This window comes from Orycteropus afer, unplaced genomic scaffold (assembly GCF_000298275.1).
Source record: "Orycteropus afer afer isolate SDZICR_OR568_19922 unplaced genomic scaffold, OryAfe1.0 scaffold00085, whole genome shotgun sequence".
Lineage (NCBI taxonomy): Eukaryota > Metazoa > Chordata > Mammalia > Tubulidentata > Orycteropodidae > Orycteropus > Orycteropus afer.
Window position 1 is genome coordinate 3,710,265 of NW_006921672.1, and position 23,349 is coordinate 3,733,613.

The 23,349-nt window shown below is 52.4% G+C and overlaps 3 protein-coding genes across 3 annotated transcripts in view; 1 reads left to right on the forward strand and 2 right to left on the reverse strand.

Annotated features, from left to right (window-relative positions):
- Positions 1-616: 616 nt before the first annotated feature.
- Positions 617-6,711, reverse strand: RSAD1 (radical S-adenosyl methionine domain containing 1). The gene is made up of 9 exons (XM_007942169.1): positions 6,580-6,711; positions 6,087-6,220; positions 5,742-5,946; positions 2,983-3,348; positions 2,738-2,801; positions 1,965-2,112; positions 1,691-1,745; positions 898-1,001; positions 617-734 (listed from the first exon to the last, which is right to left on the reverse strand). Exons 1-9 carry the CDS (start codon positions 6,709-6,711, stop codon positions 617-619), a joined length of 1,326 nt encoding a protein of 441 aa, XP_007940360.1.
- A 4,023-nt stretch (positions 6,712-10,734) lies between these two features.
- ACSF2 (acyl-CoA synthetase family member 2) overlaps positions 10,735-23,349 on the reverse strand; it is a 42,098-nt gene continuing 29,483 nt past the window's right edge. Inside the window, exons 5-16 of the mRNA XM_007941912.1 lie at positions 23,102-23,220; positions 22,831-22,996; positions 22,152-22,247; positions 21,804-21,961; positions 21,421-21,512; positions 21,020-21,096; positions 14,351-14,458; positions 12,994-13,145; positions 11,473-11,614; positions 11,283-11,393; positions 11,087-11,155; positions 10,735-10,785 (exon numbers count right to left, since the gene is read on the reverse strand). Coding sequence (XP_007940103.1) covers positions 10,735-10,785; positions 11,087-11,155; positions 11,283-11,393; positions 11,473-11,614; positions 12,994-13,145; positions 14,351-14,458; positions 21,020-21,096; positions 21,421-21,512; positions 21,804-21,961; positions 22,152-22,247; positions 22,831-22,996; positions 23,102-23,220 — 1,341 coding nt within the window. The remainder of the gene's footprint in view (positions 10,786-11,086; positions 11,156-11,282; positions 11,394-11,472; positions 11,615-12,993; positions 13,146-14,350; positions 14,459-21,019; positions 21,097-21,420; positions 21,513-21,803; positions 21,962-22,151; positions 22,248-22,830; positions 22,997-23,101; positions 23,221-23,349) is intronic.
- CHAD (chondroadherin) lies at positions 16,655-20,028 on the forward strand. The gene is made up of 3 exons (XM_007941910.2): positions 16,655-17,428; positions 19,472-19,635; positions 19,887-20,028. Exons 1-3 carry the CDS (start codon positions 16,655-16,657, stop codon positions 20,026-20,028), a joined length of 1,080 nt encoding a protein of 359 aa, XP_007940101.1.

Below are 23,349 nucleotides of genomic sequence, written 5' to 3' on the forward strand. Positions count from 1 at the left end.
TGGTAGCATAGTGCCTAAGGCACTCAACTGCTAACCAGAAGGCTGGAAGTTCAAACCCACCAGCCACTCCTCGGAAGGAAGGTTGGGCAATCTACTTCCGTAGTCATACCGCATCGGAAACCCAAGGATGAATCGCTATGAATCAGGTCTGACTTAACAGCAAGTAACAATAGTTCTTCCAATGGTTTTATAAATACCTTGCTCTTATCTTAAATCACTTCTTGCTTAAAAATACCTAGAGGGGATTTGGTTTTCCTGATTCATGCAACCTGCCTCAGGACCTCATTCCAGAGGGTGATTCTCTATAGAAAGATTTCCAAATACCGTCCATTATTCAGAACTAAAAAGGCAAACAGAAGCAGAAGCAGGGGCTAAGCAGCGCCCGCCGTGGAACAAACACTGGGCTGTGGGTCCTGAGACGCTAGGTGGATTCCAGTTCTCAGCCCAGAAATGTGCTCCCGTCCACCTGACTGGAGCCATTACCCTGGGAATGCCAGGATTAGGCAACGACCACCCAGGGCAGAGGAAGAGGAGGCACCTGCCAGCAGTGGAGAGACATCTGCAGTGCCACCCAGCTCCCAAAGCTGGTACTTTGGTGGGGTAAGGGTACAAGGAGTCATCCTTCTGGCACAGGGGAGGAGGTTCTCTGCTGCCAGACCTCTTGGAGTCGAGGTAGGAGGGTCAGCAACAGAGAGTCCAGCACAGCCAGACCCTCCCAGGAACACCGGAGACCCCTGGAAAACCAAGAGGCCTGAATGTGACCACCTCATCTTACACCTTCAACCCCTACCCTCAACCAGTGCCAAGTCCCCGGCATCCACAGGCCCCTCACCACCAGTCTCTCCTCACTTCTCCTAGGTCTGTAGTTGGGGACCCCTAGGCCTCCCATATACACACCTGTGATCCAACAGCAATAAGCTCTGCTCTTGCAGTTGCTTCACCTCTTTGCTTGTCCCAAACACATTCCACAGGGTCAGCTGGGGCTCAAACTGCTGCCAGTGCTGGGGAGACCAGAAGGATTAGAGACCTGAGGCTGGGCTACTCTGGGATGTCTAGGGGTGTGGTGGGAGGTAAGGGAGAGCCAGCCCGGTGTGGGGGGCTCAGAAGCTGACTTGCATGCACTGCTCAGCCAAGACTAGGTCAATGGGCCAGCAGGGAGGTGGCAACATCACCCCCTTCCATGTGCAGGCCACCTCCTAGCCATGCCATGTGTCCTCTACTCCGCCCCTCTCTCCCCCGTCTGTCGTCTGTCGTCTGTCGGCTCCGGCTCGGGCTTTCTGGTCTGGCTACATCTGAAGCAGCTCTCTATTTTCTCTGTCATTATCTACTGTGCTTCCTGTCTGAGGTTAAAACACTTGAAAATCTATTATCTAATCTCTACCCTCAGCCAGATGAGAAAGTGGAGGTTCTGAAAGGTGAGAGGATCTCTGCCCAAGGGTGTGGTGAACCTGGGACTAGAACCCAGCTCACTGCAGTCCTAAGCTAGGGTTCTCACCACTGCACCACTCTGCCCAGTGCTTCTGCCCATCAGATATCGGCTGGACCCAGGCCCTACCTCCAGCTGCCAAACCCAGATAATTGGGAGCTATGTGTGTGTGTGTGGGGGGGGGGATGGTGGTGAGAGAGAGACAGAGTGATTCTGAAAGGTTCAGGAGGAGGGAGTGGTGTTCCAGAGTCCTGGTCCCTTTACCTGGTGAGTGATCCCCACATCTGTGCGTAGCCCCATGGCCAAAACTTCTTCCAACCTGAAAGGACGATCACAAAGGGTCTTGGAGAAGAGGCCCTGTGCCTCTCCCACTTGTCCAGCCCTGCACTGGGGCTGTGTATGGGGAGCTTCTGGGGTCATACGTTATGGGGCAGAGGGGAGGGCAAGTTGGGAAAGAAAGATGGATATACAAATGGGGTGGATTTTGGGGTGTGAGGGACCCCAATGAGGAGCATTGTCTGTGCCTCCAGATACGTACAGCTCCAGCTGGCCCAGGGGGACTCGCTTCCGGGTGCCATGACCAAAGAGCTTCACCTCCTGCATCCAGTTGTCAGGCTCCAGGGTCTGGATTCGAGCCTCCCGGGTTTGGCCTCCAGCCCCCTGGGGCAGAAATCGCCCATGGGCCCCTGACAACCACCAGCAACACATTAATAGCAGCCAACACTGTGTGCTTACCATACCAGATGTTAAAGCAGTGCTTCTCAAAGTGTGGTCTACGGACCAACAGCATCTAACATATAAGAAATTCACAGCTTCACCTCAGAACAGAAAGATCTAAAATTCTAGGATGGGGCCCAGTCATCTGGGTTTTAACAAACCCTCCAGGTGATTCTGATGCATGCCAAACACTGAGAACCCCTGTGCCAGGTGCTGTGTTAAACTCCAACAAAAAAACAAACTCACTGCCATTGAGTCGTCTCCAACTCATAGTGACCCTCCCTGGGTTTCTGAGGCTGTAAATCTTTACAGAAGTAGTTCACCCCATCTTCCTTCCATGGAGCGGCTGGTAGGTTTCAATCACTCACCTTCCGGTTAGCAGTCAAGTGCCTTACCCACTACGCCACCAGATTTCCTTATTAACATTTTAAAATGTATCTTCCGAGGTAGGTATTATTGCTTGCCACACTTGACAGGTGAGTAAACAGAGGCTTGGGGACGTTAAGTAGGTGGCCCGAGATCACAAGCAGGCCCCATGACATGCCTCTCCTGAGTCATCCCTTTTATAGTCCCATCACAGCACAGGAGACTCACCAGGACCAATGCCAAGGTACTGACCACACTGCCAGTAGTTCCAATTGTGGGTACTGAGCGCCCCCTGTGGAGAAGGAGGGAATAGTCAGTGCAGAGGGAAGAGAAGAAGGGGCCCTGGTTAGACTATCCCACCATCTCAGGCCCTGAAAGGACCCAGCAGAGACTTCTCTCCCCTAGGGCCACCATTCCTGGTCACACCTCAACCTGCCCATTGCCTACTTTCAGTCCTCAGCCCCAGGACTCACATTCCGGGCGAAGTTGGAGACCTCATACTGGTGGAAGCCAGCATCCCGTAGAACTACCTGTCCCTTCTGGTACATCTCAGCGGCAAGCTCTGGGTCAGGGGCAGGCAGGGCCCCCTGCTGCACCTGGGCGAAAAGTGCAGTACCCCGCTCCAGGGACAGCTGGTAGAGGGAGACGTGGTCGTCACAGTGGTTCAACAGCTCCTGCAGCTGTCCCAGCCACGGCCCCACCTGCTGTGCTGGCAGCCCTAGCATCAGGTCCACAGAGACGCATCCAGGGAAGAGGCGCCGGGCCTCCGCCAGAGTTCGCAGAGCCTCGCTAGCTGAGTGAGTCCGCCCCAGCAGCTGGAGCTCAGTGTCATTCAGGGACTGGGGAGAGGGTTGCGTGTAAGCATGTAGGTCAGCCCAGACGGCAATAGCAACAGTTCGGCCTTACTGTAGACAAAGAATCAAGCAAACGTGGGGCACAGCAGAGAGCTGGGAGACAAGCATATAGGCTGGTCAAGCCAGGATGAAGGCCTGCCACTCACTGAAGGATCACCATGTGCCATGCACTTTTATGAGGTCTCTAATTTAATTCTTATAGCCCTCTGATGCTAGCTCCATTCTACAGACAAGGAGACTAAGTTACTGCGATAATTCACCCAAGGCCATACAACTAAAAAGTCAGGCCTAGAATTTACCCCTGTCTTACTCTAAACAGGTGGTACAGTGATTAAAGTGCTTGTCTGCTAACAGAAAGTCAGTGGTTCAAACCCATCAGCTGCTCCCCATGAGAAAGATGTGGCAGTCTGCATCTGTAAAGATTTACAGCCTTGTAAACCCTATGGGGCAGTTCTAGTCTGTCCCATAGGGTCATTATGAGTTGGAATTGACTCGATGGCAGTGGGTTTTGTTTTGTTTTGGGGCCTCTAAAGCTAACAGCCTTTTTTAAAAAAAAAAAATAGATATATATTTTTGAAATATTTCAAACCTACAGAGCAGTTGAAAAAAAAAGTATTTAAACACTTTCACTGGATTCACCAACAGCAGTTTGCCACATGCTTTGTTTCTCTCTAAAAATACACATATATTATTGTTGTTATGTTGAACTATTTGAAAGTAAGTTATAGACCAGCCCTGTCCAAAAGAACTTCCGGAGATGACAGGATGTTTTATATCTGCACAGTCCAACACAGTAGCCACCTATCTGCAAGCTGGGGAACACCTGAAATGTGGTTATTTAAATGCAATTCACAAATTCAAACCATTGTTTAGGAAGCAGTGAACTTCTGTTTAGGTGATGGGATATCTGGCATTGATTAATGGGAATGGATGCACAACCAATAATATAACTGATATCACTAAGCTGTACACCTGAAAAAAGCGGAATTGGCAAATGTGATATGATATATATTTTTTAAAAAATGAGCAGCTGCTAATGCTGTTCCCATACAACCTAAATAAGTAAAGAAATGTAATCAACCCATTTCAAAAGCCACAAAATTTAAATAGTGGCTACCGTATTGGACCACACAGTTAAAGATCTTGTACCCTTTCATCCCTACATATTTAAGTACATATTTCCTAAGAACAAGAACATTCTCTTATGCAATCACAATCCAATTACACGAGTTCAGGAAATATAACATTGATACAATGCCATTATCTAATACACGGTCATACTCAAATTTGACCAACTGTCTCCATAACGCCTACTGTAGTCATGTCTGTCATTTCTTCCTTCCACACCAATCCAGGATCACCCGAGGGTTACCCAATGCATTCAGGTGTCACTGTCTCTTTGGTCTCCTTTAATCTAGTCTAGACCCTCTGCCTTTGTCTTTTATGACACTGACATTTTCAAACATTTGTGGTATCTTCTCACAATTAGATTCAAGATATGCATTTTGGGCAAGACTATCTCAGAAATGATATGTCTCTTTCAGTACATCCTATCATGACAAAGCCCATGACCCTATGCCCTGTAATAAATGATAGGTACACTAGAAAGTAGGGCAATTCTGGATATGGAAATACTAAGGGTCAATCTGATGGAATTATGTTTTCCTCTATTTAAAAACCTTCAAGAGCGCCCTAAGATAAAACCCAAACTCCTTACTATGGTGCTGAAGGCTTTGGAGTCCTCCCTTCAGCTCTGTCTCCAGCCTCTCCCCTAAAATGTACAAGGCTCTGTGATATCCTGTGTCTTTTCCTGGAAGGCTATTCTCCCTCACCCTCTCACCTGGTGAACTTCTCCTCCTCCTTCAAACATCACCTCCTCCAGAAAGGTTTCCCTGATTTCTCAATGTTGAGATGCCCTTCAGTCTACACTCTGAAAGTCCTTCGTAGAGACCCTTTATAGGCAGCACTCACCATGCTTCAATGATTGGACTGTGTGTCTGTGTCCCCCTTGTGTTTCCACTCATTCATGTTACAAGCTATTTTTGAGCACCTGCTACGTGCCACATGGGTTGCCATGATAACTTGGATGAGTTTGATGAGTAGACTCTGGAGCAACTGCTTTTTTGATACTATGTGCTAAGTGCTATGGTGGAGGTCTGCAATACAGTGATGAACAAAGAGGCTGATGGTTTAGCGCAACAGCAGATAAAGTATTTACAAAAGCATCACCATACACTTTTCAGTGCCTACTGTGTACTGACTGCATCCTGGCACCCAGAAGAAACTCAGTAACTGCTCAATGAATGAATGTGATCAGAGAGAAGACAGCACTGAAGATTTGGACACATTTGGACAATGTGGATGAGTGAGATAGTTACCTGGAGGCCAATGGACAGCCTGTTGACCCCTGCTGTTCCAAACGCTGCCAACCTGGAGGCTGGGGATGAAGTAGGGTTGGCCTCCAATGTGACCTCTGCACCAGCGGGCAGGTGGGCTGCCTGAGCCACTGCCTCCAGGACAGCTGCCACAGTGTGGGGACTGGCCAAGCTGGGGGTGCCCCCACCAAAGAACACAGAATTCACACTAGGGGGAGAAAATGGAGAGGATGAGACCTGGGGGAGCCCTCTGGATGCTTAGACCTGAGCTACCCATCACCCCACCCCACCCCACCCCACCCCACCCAAATAATTCCCAAGACCCCGCCTAGAGCCCCTAGTACCCACCGCCGCACCCCGCTGAGCTGCAGCAGTGTCTGAGCCTCGGTTACCAGACAGCTCCTAACGACCGCCTCCTCCACTCCACGGGGGATGTACTTGTTGAAGTTGCAGTAACTGCAGCGCTTCTCACAGTACGGCCACTGGGGACAGTGTGTGGACAGGGTGAGAAGTGGGCCCGGGCTACCCACGCCATTTTCAAGATTCAGTCGTACTCTGGCCTCTACCCACCGCAGGGCCGTCAATAGTGATAATGAGATCTGAGAAGCTCAACTACACAGAGCAGGTCGGACTAGCATTATGAGGCCCACTTCAGGATGAGAAAACAGGCTCAGAAAGCAAATGAACCTCAGGTCTTTGGACCTCCCTAGCAAGGCACTGGGTACTATCCCAGACCTCGTTTGAGGGCGAGGAAAGCAAGTTGGCTCACAGCGTGATAGGCCGCCACCTGGGTCCTGGACCGCCCAGGACAAGCCCCGCGAGCTCCGCCTCACACACTCACGTGGACATACAGCGCCGCGCACTGGCTCTGGAGCACAGGATTCTTGGGTCTTTCGGCGTCTTCCGCTCGGTGGCGCCTCTGAGCAGCTTTGGCCGCTGCCACCCAGTCGCGGATCCGGACCCGGGGGAGCATTATGGCACTTGGCCTGATGCACCGGGTAAGAACCCGAGCCCAATGTGCCCAGAGCGTAAGCGTGTTAGCGGGGTTGAGCCGGCCCGGGTAGGACACGCCGGCGGAAGGAGGAGGGACTGCGTAACCGCGCGCGCACCGCCCCTCGCCTGAGGAAATGCCTGGAGAGCTTGAGGCTTCGGATCTGCGACGCCACCTGCTGGGTACCGCAGTCCTCCCGGCTACGTACCGTAGGTCATCTTCCCAGACAGGAGTGCGGTGGACTCCCTGCCTTTTAGCACCCTGTCCTGAGTGAGTTCCATGACCCATCCAGGAACTCTTGGTTCATTCAATCAGTTGCTTCACTTTCTTAAGCGCCTGACTCAGAGCTGGGCGCTGGAGACAGGGAGGTGAATTAAAACCCGGTTGCAGTCTGAAAACAACAAACCACGACAGGCCAAAACCAAAAAAAAAAAAAAGAAGAAGAAAAGAAAAAAGGGAAGCTCTGGTGGCCTGATGTCTAAAGCACTTGACTTCTAATCAGAAGGCTGGCGGTTCAAACCTATCAGCCCCTCCTGGGAAAGAAGGTTGTGCAATCTACTTCTGTAGTGATACCGCCTCGGAAACCCAAGGAGGGGTCGCTATGATTCAACACCAGCTGGGTACCAGGCCAGCGTGCTAAACGCTGTGAGCGTGGTCTAAGAGCCTGGGAGTCAGTGGGCCAGGAGAGCACACCGTTTGCATCCTGCAGGGCAGAAAATGCCAGGGGGTATCTGCTTGGTCAGGAGAGTGGGCTTTCATCTCCTGGGTCAGGAAATCCCTGCTGGAAGGGGAATTGGAGATGGTGTATGTGGGAGAAACGAGGTGCAGTTGAGGGGCTGGTAAAACAGACCCCTGAAGAACTTTCTGATGAAAATTATGGGATTTGGCATCAAGTCAGACAGCTGGGGTTCTAATCCTAGCTATGTGACCTTGGGCAAGTTCCTGAGCCTCTCTGGGTTTCAGTTTCTTCATTTGTGAAGTGGGGCTAATGCCTACTTTATAGAATTGTTGGGAAGATTTCAAGAGAAAAATGTATATGGAAGCACCTAGTATAGTGCCCCGCATCTGGAGGATGCTAAACATGCATCATTTCTTAAAAGGTAGAGAGGAGGCTGCAGCTATTGCTGGGGGCCGGTGGAACATTTCCATCTCTGTGAGCTGGGAACCTATGTGCCTTTTGGAACTCAGTTGTTTTGATTTCTGGGGTCAAGCTATGTAGCCTGCTTTTTCTGGCCCTGTCCATCAGGGGAGCCCCAAGTACAGGGTTTCTTTTTAAGGAACTGCAGATGTTTTGAAATTGTTGTGATGATTACACATATCTATGAATACATGAAAAGCCACTGAATTGTGTACTGTAAATGGGTAAATCATATGGTATGTGAATTGTTTATTTTAAATATATATATTGTGTATGTATGTACATTTATTTAAAAATACTTCTTGCCTAACTAATCTGTCAATAGTGTGAAAAAGAATTAAATGAATGTCAAGCCACTTCCAACTTATGGCAGCCCTGTGTGTTACAGAGCAGACCTGCTCCATAGAGTTTTCTTGGTTGTAATCTCTAAGGAAGTAGATCACCAGGCCTGTTTTCTGTGGCACTGCTGGGTGGGTTTGAACTGCCAACGTTTTGGTTAGTGGTCAAGGAGAAACCATTTGTGCCGTCCAGGGACCAAAGTGAGTAGAAACTGCACCAAAATGGTTAGTACCATTGTTGATAAGGAATGTTGTTAGGTGCCATGGAGTCAATTCTGACTCATTGCAACCCTATATGTAGAACTGTCCCATATAGTTTTCTAGGCTATCATCTTTATGGGAGCAGATAGTAGCCAGGTCTTTCTCCTGCAGAGCTGCTCAGTGGATATGAACCACCAACCTTTTGGTTAGCAGCCAAGTCTTTAACCATTGTGCCACCAGGTCTCCTTTGACAAGGATGAGGAGGTTTGAAAATGCCAGTTTCATCCAATTAAAAAATGGGCAGAAGACATGAATAGACACTTCACCAAGGAGGATATTCAAGCGGCCAACAAACATATGAAGAAATGCTCACGATCATTAGCTATTAGAGAGATGCAAATCAAAACAACAATGAGATACCATCTTGCTCCAGCACTAGTAGCAAAGTTCAACAAGACAGAAAATAACAAATGCTGGCGAGGTTGTGGAGAGATTGGGACTCTCATACACTGCTGGTGGGACTGTAAAATGGTACAACCATTGTGGAAAGCAGTATGGTGATTCCTTCAAAAGTTGGAAATACAAATAGCATTTGACCCAGCCAACCCATTACTAGGTATATACCCTAAAGAAGTGAGAGCCATAACAAGAACAGATATATGCACGCCGATGTTCATCGCAGCACTATTTACAATAGCCAAAACTTGGAAACAACCTAGATGTCCAACAACTGAGGAATGGATAACCAAACTTTGGTACATTCACACAATGGAATACTATGCAACGCTGTAGAATCTGCAAAACACTGCATAACGTGGATGAACTTGGAGGACATTATGCTGAGCGAAATAAGTCAGTCACAAAAGGACAAATATTGTATTAGTCCGTTATTGTAAAAGTTAAGGAAAGGTTTATCTATTGGAGGACATTTTCTTTGTTGGTTACCAGGGGTGGGAGGGAAGGGGAGGGAATGCTGTTAGATAGATAGAGGATAAATATTGATTTGGGTGAAGAGAAGGGCAATGTACCAAATGTGAGTGACCAATATGGCAGCATTGAGGATGAGAAAGACATAGAGAGTTACATGGGCAGTACAGACAACAAACATGAACCCCTTTGCATATACAGTACTGAGTTGTCAGTGAAAGCAAACATGGGTATAGGGACGGATAGATGGGTGAACAAGCTAAACAATTAGGTATGTCTAAATGGGGAGTGTATCCAAGACCATATATAGGGTTGGCAGACAATGGGCCTATAAGTTCATGTGAATGATCAGAATTCCCAGGTGTATAGTAGAGCTGACAAGGGGCAAGGTTATGGTCATTACTTGGTCACAGCCAGCTACCCAGAGGGACCGAGTAGTTGATCCTGCGGGCTTGGGACCACAGTCACAGGGGACATCAAGCTCAATTGGCATAACATACTATACAAAACATTGTTCCACCTACTTTGGCGAGTAGCGACTGGAACCTTAAACGCTAGGAAGCTGCCATCTAGATGCAACAACGGGTCTCTCCTCGTCAAGAAGAAAGAAGAAAACCAAAATTAATGGAAACAATCAGTCCTAGTGACTGGTACACCATCCGATCTGCAACCTATACAACTATGAGACCAGAAGAACTAGATGGTGCCCAGCTACCACTGCCATCCACTTGGAAGGGATGTAGGAGATCCTGCATAAAGAGGGAGAACAATGTGGTACAAAACTCAAAATCATTTGGAGGCAAAAAAAAAAAAAGAAGGTGGGGACCAGGTTTGCTGGTCCAATGGAGCCTGGTGTAACCACTGAGACTATGGCCCCTAGCTGCCCTTCAGGTCTAGAATTGAACCCACAACTGTGGTTTCCAGCAAACAAAGTACAGGCATGTGAGTTAAACATTTACCTCACATAGACACACGCCCTGGAGAGAACAATCATGGGAGAAGGAAGGGCTGCTTACGCACAGGGAGATAGCTCAGGGTGCAGAGGAGTATGAAGGGATGGACACTGGGAGGAGGTAACTGTGGGGAGGAGGTGAGAGGGGAGCTGCTGCATTGTAAATTTTGGTCAATGACATGAGACAAAGTATATGTGAACTGCTGTATGAAAAGTGAATTTACTCTGTAAATCTTCACCCAAATCCTAATAAAAAAAAAAAGAAAATGCCAGTTTCCCTTCAGGCTCTTCCCTGCTCCATCCCCCAACAGCTGCCAACAGCACACCAGCAAAAGACCAGCCAAAGGAAACAGTGAAGCTCTTTATGCCAAATCACAAAGACAGGGGAGTGGGAGGGATGGGCAGGAGGAGGGCCTGGGAGGACCCCCTTCCCCACCCTGTTCCTTTCTTCACAGTTTCAGATGCTGTTCCATCTCCTCTCGAAGTTTGCCTTTCTGGATCTAGAGGAAAGAGAGAGGAGTGAGAGCCAGGCTTGGGGCCCCTGCCAGATAAGGTGACCACCATCTCAGTGAGCCTGGGACTGAGGCGCTTCTCGGGTTTTTAGTGCTAAAACCAGGAAAGTCACGGCAAACCAGAATGCACTGAGGAGCTGGTTACCCTACTACCACCCTACTTACTACTCCTCACACACTCTCTTGTCCATCACTGAGGGAATCATGGCTCTGGCAGGTGACCTCCTATACCTGGGTCCCCAGGCCCCAGGCTGCCCTGTCCCTCCACAGTCTCCTCCACCTTACCCACCTTTCCTGAGAGTGTGAGGGGGTACTGGTTGACAAACACGATGTAGCGGGGAATCTTGAAGTGGGAGATCTGCAGACCAGAGGGAGGAAGAGCAAGTGTGAGGGTGAGTAGGGTCATGGGTGTCAAGGAGAGATGAGTGAAGAACCAAGCAGAGTCAGTGCCGTGGGGGTTTGGGGCAGGGGGCTGAGGCTCCCACCTTCCCTTTGCAGAAAGCCTTGATTTCCTCAGCCGTGGTGTTCTCCCCACTCTTCAGCCGGATGCAGGCACAGATTTCCTCCCCCATCCGCTGGTCCTTCACACCCACTACCTGCCAGGTCAAACACCAGACATCACTGGCCTCATCCACGTTCCTGTTCCCGGGGGCTCCCCTGGGCTGGACACCTTACCTGCACCTCCTGCACCTGTGGGTGTTTGTGGAAGAAGTCCTCGAGCTCCGCGGGGTAGATGTTCTCTCCGCCCCGGATGATCATGTCCGTGGAGCGGCCCACAATCTTGCAGAAGCCTTCCTTGTCCATGACAGCTATGTCTCTGCAAGGAAAGCCTAAGCGTGGCCCCTCACTCTGCCTCAGTGGGCTCTCTCACTCTCACTCATCAAACAAGTGCCCACTCTGGGTCTTCCACTGCTTGAAGCTCTGGGGGATGCAGTGTGAGCAAGATGCCTGGCCTTGAACTTAGAGTCTAGTGGAGGAGACAGGCTACAACCTGTTGTCAAAGAGTCCAACTAATAGCCAATCTATAGGACAGAGTAGAACTGCCCAATAGGGTTTCCAAGGCTGTAGATCTTTACAAAAGCAGACTGCCTCATCTTTCTCCCAGGGAGTGGTGGGTTTGAACTGCCAGGCTTTTGGTTAGTAGCCAAATGTCTTAGCCACCGCACCACCAGAACTACTAAATAAACCAATACTTCTAACATACTCTCTCTGTCTCTGTAAATATATCTATATATTTTTTCATGGTTGACTTCTTTTTTTTTAAATCAATGATGTCTTAGCTCAAATGTATCCCCCTTCAAGGGTCTTCTTTGAACACCCAATCTAAGGGAAGCCCCTTTCCCACCACAGCCACTTTCCCTTTTATAACCCTATTTTTTTTTCCTGGCGTTTATTAGTGTTTGAAATGATCTTGTTCATCATCTGCCTTCTGCCAGACATGTGGGAAGAGTGAGCACGGTCCAACTCATCTTGCTGGTGGCTGGACCACCAGCATCTAGAATCATGCTGGCACATAAAAACCAAAACACTAGTTGCTGTTGAGTTGATTCTGACCCATGGCAACCCTGTATGTTGCAGAGTAAAACCGCACTTCACAACGTTTTCAAGGCTGTGACCTTTCAGAAGCAGATTGCCAGGCCTTTCTTCTGGGTGGGTTTGAAGCACCAACTTTTCAGTTAGTAGTTAAGCACTTAACCATTTGTGCCACCCAGGGACTCTGCTAAGGAGTCCTGGTGGTGCAGTGGTTAAGGCATTTGGCTGCTAATTGGAAGGTTGTGGTTCAAACCCACCAGCTGCTCTGCAGAGGAAAGAGGATGCAGTCTGCTTCCATAAAGATTGGAAACCCAATGGTGGTGGTTATGAGTTGGAATTGACTTGATGTCATGAGTTTGCTGAATTTGAGGGACTCTGCTGATACCCTGTAGGTGCATAGTGAGTGACTAAATCTTGAGAGTAAATTGGGGCACTAGTGCAGTGCACTGTCCTAGCTCTCACACCTGTACTATGTTTGATCATGCCAGGAACCCTACATAGGACTAACCCCATTTTACATATTTTGGAAATTCAGTCTCCAAACGTGAAGGGCCCATCTTGGCATGCATGAACTTCCTGCCCTCATTTAATATTCCCAGCTCATCCTTGGGACCCCCAACCTTCCTGCAGCAGCCAAATCTCCAGCCCACCCTGCCCTCTTACCCTGTCCGGTACCACCTATCCTGTCTGACTGCCTCCTCAGTCTTCCGGGGATCGTCCCAGTAGCCCAGCATGACGCAGTAGCCTCGTATCCACAGCTCCCCAGGCTGGTTCAGCTCCACCAGCGCACTGGTGTCTGGGTTCACAATCTGGGCCTGGGACAGGGTGGCTTCAGGGTGGGGCCTCCAATCCCCTCACTTGGGGATAGGGGGGCCCTTGAGGAAGTGGGGAGCTGTGCCTTCCCTCTCCCCAATAATGAGTGCTATTGAGGGAAGAGAGACAAAGGCCAGAGTAGATATCCATCACCAGGTAGAGAATTGAGCTGGACAGGAAAGAATACTTAAGGCCCAGACTAGGGGGTCCGAGGAAATGGAGTGAGCAGAGAGGGTGAGTGTGGGCAGAGAGCAGCCACAGAGAGAGAGGCTCGAGGAGGGCCAGGCCAGCTGAGGAATTATAAACTGTAGAAGAGAAGCAAGTCTCTTCTCACGTCCCAGTAAACAGCATATGAGGAAGCCAGAGAGGGTTGCATGGGAGTGCCATGTGACTAGGAGAGACAGCAGAGAGGCAGAGGGCCAGGGAAAGCTTAGGTTCTATGTGCCTTGGTGTGGATTTGCAAAATGGGGGACATTGCACCTACCCCTGCCTTCCTGATGGGTGGGCATTCCTGTGAGAGTGGCAGGAACAGGTGGACAGATGTACAGGGGCTAATGGCACTGCACATTCACTCCTCCCCAGACTAGACAGGGAACAGGGCAGGAGAGCTTCACACCAGCACTGTGATTAGTCCCAGGGAAGCAGCTGTACCACACTCGTGGGTTGCAAGGGGCTCAGGGGAAGCAGGTGTGGGTTGGCATAAAAGTACTAGTGTTGGAACAGGAAGCGAGTCACGGCTGTGAACTTGAGACTGAGAGATGCTCTGGGTCAGCCTTTGAGGAGCAAGGGACCCCCAAAGGGCCAGGCTGCCTGGGGAATTAAGCGTTTATGCCTAAGCCACAGGGGAACTCTGCTGAAGTGAGAGGCAGGTGTCTGTGAAGGAGACAGCTGGGTAGGAAAAATGTCTCTGCTCTTGCTCCTCCGTGAGGCTGCCCTGGCTGCTTAGAAACAGACAGTGGGGCTTGGCAAAAACACGCCCCAGACAGGAAGGGAGACTGAGGAGAAGTTTAGCGGGCAGTGGCTCAGGGCCACTGCTCCAGCTCTCTCCCCTTCTCATGCTTCAGCCCACAGAGAAAGCCCAGGCCAGGCCCAGCAGACACCCTGAACCTCTAGTGAGTTGCGTGGATCTCAAATTAGAAGTGAACTTCAGCTGAGGCGAGGGGCCAGCTTATGGCCTGGGGACTGACCTCACATCACAGTGGCTTACCTCTGTGTGAGGCATGATTCTGCCCACACTTTCTGCCTTCTGCTCCAAAGTATCATCAGGGAAGCTCATGAAGGTCACGGGACTGTTCTCTGTGGTTCCATAAGCAACCTAGAGGGTCAGGGATGTGTGTTTGGAGGGAGCTCAGCAACTGCAGAGGGCTGGGGTGAGCTACCCTGGGAAAAATGAGGAGGAACTATGAAAGCAAGGGGAGAGTGGAAGAGCTGAACGGTGAGAACTGAGATGTGAGGGGCAGGGATCAGGAGGCAGAGGCCCTAGGCCATTGCGTAGACTAGATCCCTGCAGCAGCCCCAGGTCTGAAATAAAACGGAGAGCAGGGAAACCGTTCTCTTCCTGCCAGAGCTCACTGTCTCTCAGTCTTCTTGTTTCCCTAGAGTAGCCAGCCACTGGCCTGTGACTGCCAACATAACCAGTGCCCTGACTTCTCTCCCCATCCCCAGGCCACCTTAGCCCTGCTTCCCGATTTCAGGCCACAACAGCCCTGCCCCTCCCTTCCAAACCAAAGGTCCCCTTAACTTGATGAGAAAGCCAGTCTGCCTTGGCCTGGCTGGGAGCAGTACAGACAACGCCACCCCTCAAACCTGGGACAAATGCCTGGCCTTGGGGTGGATGCCCTCTCCACAGTTCTGGAGGGTTTCCTGTGAATTTATTGCCATCAAAATAAAAATACAAGCAAAGATGGAGTTTAAAAACCCAGCGGCACGCCCCCATCCCCCCCCCACACACACACACACTGCTAGTGGTTGGAACATCCTTCGCAGCAGAAAAACCAGAAGCCAGGCTTGGAGGAACCCAAATACCATCACGGAATGTTCTGAGCCAAGAATGACCCCACAAAGAGGCAAAGGGGAAAGGGGGCTTGGGAGAGGAGCAGGCCCTGGGCCCAGGTGTCTATATCTGGGTATTGAGTGAGGGGAGAGGGACTAGCTGCCCTGTACTTGTAGGTCCCCTCCTCCTCTCCCCTCCATTTAGCAAAGACACCAGATTCTTTGTCTGAACAACCCCATGTCAGCTGGCATGGCATGTGCACAGCCGGGGTCTGGCTCAGCCTTCGAGTCCTGGGTTATCTCCCCAACCCCCTGTTCCCAACATTGACAATACCCCCTGCAGACAGCCCAGAGCTGTCCCTGGGAACAGAGCTGTGATCTTGCCCATCTACCCGCTCCCCTTTTCCACAGGAGTCTGAACATTGGGGCTGGTAAGCGGGCACACGGAGGCCTGGCTGGGTGGGGCGGGCTGCCCGGGACCTATGGTCTGGCAGCTGGAGAGTGGTCCAATGCTGGTCTCTGGTAGCCAGGAACCCGCCTGCTCACCCACCCCACTGTCCTGGGGGCACTGCCTGGGTGTGGCATCCACCAAGTACACCTCGGCGCCACTCAGACCGCCACCCTGAGAGACCCCTCAGGGTGGGTCCTGACCACTGGGGGTGGGAATGAGGGGACAGGGATATTTTGGGGAGATTAAGAAGGGGGGTTGTAATTGTGCATGTTCAGTTGTCCTGACTGGGTGCCTGTGGTCTCCAGGTGTGCTTATGAATGATGGAGCTTGCTCCCCACTTTTCTGGTTCGCTTAGAGCAAAGGATTAGGGTGGGGGGCAGGAGAGAGCAGAAACTCAAGCCCATGGCTGAGAGGAGCTGGGGGTGAATCCAGGGTAGAGAAGGAGCTCTCAGCTCCTTAGGGTCGGCTCTGCAGGGCCTAGTCAGACGTGGGAGCTGCTGCCAGAGCTGGTTGCTTCGGCGCCGCACAAGAGCCCCATTAAAACAGGCAGCTGGCTGACCACAGTGGCGGGACTCACGTCCGGCCCCACTTCCTCCCCCCAACCCTGGCCGAGAGGGTATTGGGGGGCGGGGCGCGTGGAGGCTCAAAGTTGAGCAAACAAATAAATTCAAGTTTAGGGAACTGCCTCCTTCCTCTGGTGTGAACTCAGGCCTCTAGACACACCCATGTCTACCCGTCCAATCCCTTCTGCAAAAAAAAGAAAAACATGGGGAAAGGAGGTAGGGAGAGAAGCAGGATCTGAGAGTGGGAGGGATGAGGGACAGGGTCGGAGGGACAAGGGCCTGGGCCCACCATCCCAGCCCACCAAGTCACCAGCTGGGGGAGGAAGGGTCCTCTGTTGAGTGGGGGCGCATCTCTGGGCGTGAGGGGGTTAAACCCGGTGGCCCTGATGTTCCACGTAGTAGCTGGCTCAGGCTGCCGGCTGCGGTCAGGGCCGTGGTATAAGTAGGGCAGGAGACCGAAGGCCCAGGACTCGCCGCTGCCCAGCACCGGCCCAGGCTCCTGGCCATGGCCCGCCCGCTGCTCCTGCTCAGCCTCGGCCTCCTGGCCGGCCTTCTGCCGGCGCTGGCCGCTTGCCCCCAGAACTGTCACTGCCACGGTGACCTGCAGCATGTCATCTGTGACAAGGTGGGGCTGCAGAAGATCCCTAAGGTGTCAGAGAAGACCAAGCTGCTCAATGTACAGCGCAACAACTTCCCAGTGCTGGCTGCCAACTCGTTCCGGGCCATGCCGAACCTTGTGTCACTGCACCTGCAGCACTGCCAGATCCGTGAGGTGGCCGCTGGTGCCTTCCGAGGCCTCAAGCAGCTCATCTACCTGTACCTGTCCCACAACGATATCCGCGTGCTGCATGCCGGCGCTTTCGAAGACCTGACTGAGCTCACCTACCTCTACCTGGACCACAACAAGGTGACTGAGCTGCCCCGGGGGCTGCTCTCCCCGCTGGTCAACCTCTTCATCCTGCAGCTCAACAACAACAAGATCCGCGAACTGCGCGCGGGTGCCTTCCAGGGCGCCAAGGACCTGCGCTGGCTCTACCTGTCGGAAAATGCACTCAGCTCCCTGCAGCCTGGCGCTCTGGACGACGTGGAGAACCTTGCCAAATTCCACCTGGACAGGAACCAGCTGTCCAGCTACCCCTCTGCTGCTCTGAGCAAGCTGCGGGTGGTGGAGGAGCTGAAGCTGTCCCACAACCCCCTGAAGAGCATCCCTGACAATGCCTTCCAGTCCTTTGGCAGATACCTGGAGACCCTCTGGCTGGACAATACCCACCTGGAGAAGGTGAGCTCCTGGCTGCACTGCTTTCCCTTGGCTCCTTCTTCCCCTCCTGGAGACGCAGAGAGCCAGGGCCACTGCCCCCTCTCCTCCCAGATTCCCTCTGCCCCTCTGGTTATCTTGGGTGAGGGGCTCTGCCACCTTTGTCCCTTATCTTGCCACACCCCACTGATCCCTGCCCAACTGCCTCTGTCCCTAGTCTCAGCTACTGCCCTGCTAGGATTCACACTTATAAAAGGAACTGGGGGCTTCCCTGGCCCCATAGATGATCTCCTTAGGAGGCATTTACAGTGCCCCCAAACCTCCCACTGTGGGTAGCAGCACCTCTTCCTGTTAGGCCTTCTGGCCCTCCCCACTGTTTTTCCCCAGTCTCCAGTAAACCTACCACCCCATAAAGGAAGGTTTGTTTATTGAGGAGCCTTCCAGAGAAGCTGAGCAAATCAGGCCCACAAAGAGACCCTGTTCCTGGTGGGGGCTGTGCATGTGTGCTTAGGTGGGGTGGGGGGCTAAGGGAGCGAGAGGGGAGCAGATACCTGAGAAAGACGCTCCCCCACACCCCTTAGTGGCCCTGGCAAACCCCTGTCCTGGCCACCCCTCCCCCCTACAGATCCACTGCAGTCCTCAGGACCCTTTGAACGGAGTTGGGCAAGTCAGGGCCTGGGGACCAGAGGCTTGACCAGGTTGTAGGCTCTGTACCCATGAGGTCCATAAAGGGCCAAAGGCAAGTGCTGAGGACTGTTGTCAATCTTGGCGCAGGACCCCAGGTGTCTCCCCAGGGAAGACTGGCTGAGCCTCCCTTTCCCCTAGACTGCTGACTGCCCTTTGCCCACCCTGGTCACCAGACATCTCCTGGCTACATCCTCAGCCCTCCCTCTCCTGGGATGCCCACCACCTGGCAGAACCCTCCTTGGGACTGGAAAACCACCCTGCTGTGAGGGGTTTTGTCTAGGAGGTCTGGATGGAGGCCAGGGCAAGGTGGAGGAGACAGTCTTCAGGACAGTCTGGTCACCACAGAACCATGTCTCCAACCTAAGCACAGGCGAGGGCACAGGCTTGGAGATGGAGGACAGAGTAAACCTGGACAGTAGACAAATTTTCTTTGGGTGGAGGAGCCTTTCTGAGCCTTCTTCAGCCCTGGCTCCCTCCCCAGCTGACGTCAGAGTCTCGTATGTCCCACCAGTGCCAGAGTGGCTTTTCAGTGGGCAGCAGAGTTGGGAATCAGGGCTGATTTGTGGCAGGGGACAACAGGCAGGAACTGTGGCGCCAGGGCCAAGATGTAGGCACCAATAGAATATTTCCTCTGGAGCCGTCCAACCTGACCCAAGTCTCTACCAGGGTGGCTCCACAAATAGTGGCTTGCAGGCAGTGAGGGAGCCATGAGGACAGAGCGGGGGAAGTCCCAGGACCCTGGGGCTGTGGGAAGCCTGGGCCTACTGCCCACACCACCAGACAGTGACTAGGTTCTCCATGTGCCAGCTTGGGTTGCTGGGGCCAAGCCCTGGCTGCCTCCCTAGTCCCTGTGTTTGTGCAGGGAGTTTGGTGCCAGGGGAAGAGCACTGGGTGTTTACTGTAGCTACTGTTTACTGGCTGGTATGACCCAACACAAGGGACTTAACTTCTTAGAGTCTGCAGCTTCCCATCTGTATAGTGGAAATCTCAAAGAATCTAGTCCCTGGGTAGTGCAAATGGTTAGCACATCTGGCTGCCAACCAAGAAGTTGGAGGTTCAAGTCCACCAAGAGGTGGCTCAGAAGAAAGGCTGACAGTCTACTAACAAAGTCAGCCATTGAAAACTCTATGGAGCACAGTTCTACTCTGACACACATGGGGTCACCATGAGTCAAAGATGACTCGACAGGCAACTGGTTTCATCTCAAAGGGTGCTTGTGTGAACGAGATCATCTGTGATAACTGCTTTAAAAACTGTGAAGCTTCTCAGGGAGCCATAATTTATGTTCAGGGAGGGACCCTACCCCTCTGAGGTGAAAGGGCTCAGAGAGGACAGGGACCAGGGCTGGGAACGCTCACTCATGCCCATCTTGTCCCCCAGTTCTCAGATGGTGCCTTCGTGGGTGTGACCACACTGAAACATGTCCATCTGGACAACAACCGCCTGAGCCAGTTGCCCTCCAACTTCCCCTTTGACAGCCTGGAGACCCTCACACTCACCAACAACCCCTGGAAGTGTACTTGCCAGCTTCAAGGACTTCGACGGTGAGAATACCTTCACCCCCACCCAGAACCCACCCCCATGGGTGGAGTGGAAACAACTGGCCCTGCGCTAACACACCCTCTGCATACCTACTAGATCTGCTACTAGTAGGTGTGAGACCCTGGGGGCCTCCATTTGTGAAATGAGGATAAGTTCCAGACTATCCAGAGGTCACATCATCCCAGCTTCGTGGCTCACTATCCCAGCACTTCAGTATCTCTTCTCCGATGTCAGCAACTCTCTGTTTCTCCAGGTGGTTGGAAGCCAAGGCCTCCCGCCCAGATGGCACCTGCAGCTCACCTGCCAAGTTCAGGGGCCAACACATCCGGGACACAGCCGCCTTCCGCAGCTGCAAGTTCCCTACCAAGAGGTCCAAGAAAGCCGGCCGCCATTAAACAGGTGGGCAGTTCCCCTATGTCCCTCTCTGGAGCTTCCAGCAAGTGAGGAGGGTATCCCAGGATATTCCCTCTCCCAGATCCTTCATTTCTGCAGGGAGAGGAGGGAAGGACTGGGGCTACCACTAAAGGAGGAAACGATACTCCCAGGACACCCACCATCCTTTCCAACCATCACCTGGCTCCTGTACGGGCTGTACGAGTCCTGACTGATGGTCCTTTCCTCACTGCAGGTCCTGGCCCAGCCAGTCCTGGTGACTGGCCTCTGCCCTATGCCGGAGATACTACTGACCTTCCCACCCTGACCCCATCTTCTCCCCATAGCCTCTGCCGATGCACAGAGCTGCCCACACCTAGATGTCCTGCCAGGGAGGCCTTGGGCACTCCAGCACATACCCAGCTCCCCTGCATGGTGGCCAGGAGGGAATAAAGTGCCTTTCCCAACTATTATTCCTGGCCCCACCACCCTGCTGCCTCACAGAGAAGCTGTCACCAAGACTCCCAGGTCCCTCCGGATTGGACAGGGTGGACATCAGGATGGCCACCCCTCCAGAATTGTCCTTCCCTCTTCTCCCCTCTTCCTGCCATTTGGAAACCAGCATCAGATCCTCGTCCACTCCTTGCTTCCAGAAAAAGACTTAAGCCCACAGCCCAACTCCACCGGCCCCTTGCCCTCCAGGACACTCTAGCAGGACACGTGTGCTTTGCTGCATATTGTCCCAAGCTGTGTTGTCCCCAGATTTCTATAAATATAAGTTTATGTGTGAACACTATTTCCTCCCATCACCTGTCTCCATGATGTACTAGCTGCTGCTGAGATAAGACTGTCCACATTTGCTCTCCAGCATGAGGGTTGGCCAAGAGGCTACAGCACGTTCTTGGGTCTCCCTCAGATCTGGCCTGGACTTATCACCACTCCTGTCAGTTTGTTCTCACCCCAGGCCAGGCCTGACTTGCACCTGTCTGCAGCCATGTCTCAGCCACCACTCACCACCATCTCCTTCATGTTCAGCTTGTTGATGATGAGTCGGATCAGCTCTGGGGGTGCAGGGGACCCAGCAATCACACCTGAATCAGAGAGAGGGCTGACACGAATTACCCCTTTTCCAGGTCCAGTGGACCTCCTTCCCCTACAGCTCATCTTAGGGAAGAACATACCCTTCTCTCCTCGGCCCCTGGACTTGGTCCTATACCTAGCACCCAGCCTTAGTCTGCTAGAGACCCTAGGGATTTGCCACCCTCCCACCCACTTCTCTATAGCATCTTCTTATCCCCTAAATAGAAGACTGGGAGCTTATCTAGGTTGTACACGTCATTTTTGGGGGGTGAGTCCCAGGCAAAGTAGAGACAGAGCCCCCTCCCATCTCTTGGCCACCTTCAGCCCCACCCCACCTCCACGCATGGTCGAGATGTCATAACTGGAGAAGTCTGGCTGGTTCACAATGTCCACGAACATAGTAGGGGTGCCATACAGGAAGGAGCCCCTGTACAAGGAGGTATGGGCATCTAAAAATTAGGCTTACGAGTGGAATGGAACTCTTTCTCACCCACCCCACCCTGAAACTGCCACAAAGGTCAAGGCAGAAACTTGTGGGTAACAGGTAGGAAAAACTGTTTGGAAGCAGGAACCAGTCCTTTCCTGGGGGTCCCTAACTATCCCTGTCCCCAGTTCTCCTTGCTGGAGGAAGGAGACATCTTGGAAAGGGGCCAGGGGCCAGGAGTGAGGACTAGGAGGGTCTTATCAGCCCAAGGATAGCCTGTCTGCCAATGCTCACTTCTCTTTGCTGACAGTCTCTAGCGCCATCTTGCCACTGAAGCTCGGAGAGGGCAGGATAAGGGTGGCACCATACATCGCACTCAATAGTGTGCCCCCCACGGAACCCAAGCAGTGGTACAGGGGGTTGGGTAGGATCAACCGCATCTCCTCTGGTTCCTGGAGTGGGCAGCAAGAGGCTGGGTCTGTCAAAGAGCCAGTGCCCCAGAAGCCAGTTCCTCCAGCCAGCAGGGGCAGCCCCTCCAGCCCCCCAAGCCCTGCAACTCCTGCCCAAGCCATCTTCTCCCTGCCTCCTGGTTTGGGATGCCAGCCAGCTCTGCCCTGGGTACTTTCCCCAGCATCCCCTTACCTTCAGGTGCATTTTCAGGCGCTCCCCGATCAAGCTGGCATTGTTGACAATGTTGTAGTGGGAGAGGGTGGCGCCCTTAGGTCTACCTGTTGTCCCCTGGCAAGACAAGCAGGTGTCAGCTTGGCTTCTTTCTCCCCATCTCCTTCCCACCCTGGGCCCCTGTGCAGAAGAGCTCTGGACTGCAAGTCAGGAAATTGGGATTCTTGACCCTAGTCCATCAGTTATTCATTTAGTACATATTCATGAAAGGTCTTCCACGTGCCCATGCTGTACTAGGTGTTAGAAATGTGTAGAAATGTCCTCATGCTGCTCATTGGGTGGCTCAGAGGACTCTGCCCCCCACTAGCCATGTGGCCTTGGGCCGATTACCTCTCTGTGCCTCAGTTTCCCCATCTGTTGAATGAGGCTCCACCAGCTTGACCTGTGATGGCTTAGTGAATCTGCCCCTGCCTTCAAGAGCTGGGGAAGGGGGATATGGGACAAGGACACCAGTTCCTAATGTTTCTCAGGGTATAGAGGACATCCAGGATAAGGCACCAAGACTTTGACTTTGGGCTGGCCTCAGGAGAGAATGTCTCCCCTCCTGACTTCTTTTGCTGTCTCCCCATTCCCAGAGAAGGATCATGGGACCAGAGGTCACATGCAGCCTGGGCTTGGTGCTTGGCGGCCTCTGCCCTACCGAAGTGAACTGGATGTTGATGGGGTCATGGCAGGACAGGAGCTTCTGTGTATAACGGAACTGGGCCATATGCTGTTCTGAGCTGCCGGCTGCTATCACGTCCTTTAGGAGCAGGGTCCCTGGCAGAGGCTCATCCACTGAGATGAGTGTGGTCAGGTCTGGGAGCCTGGAGGTGGGGAGGGTGGTGTGAATCAGGGGCTGAGCAGGGGGCAAGGGAGTCAGGGATGCTGCATGCTGGCCCCTCCCTGCCCCCACACTGGAACACACCCACCTCTGACTCTTCAAGGTCCCTGGCTGCGCCCACTCCAGCTCTGGACAGATCTGCTTCAGGATGTTGTAGTAACTCTGGGTCTTGAATTGTTTGGGGAACACGAGGGCTTTGCAGCTCACCTGTGGAAGAAGAGTCACCCCACTATGGTCAGCAGGAAACCCTAGGCTGGGGGCTAGAGGGGTCCACACTAATCTCTCTCATTCACATTCACCACTACCACTGATACACCCTCTGATACACACATGTTC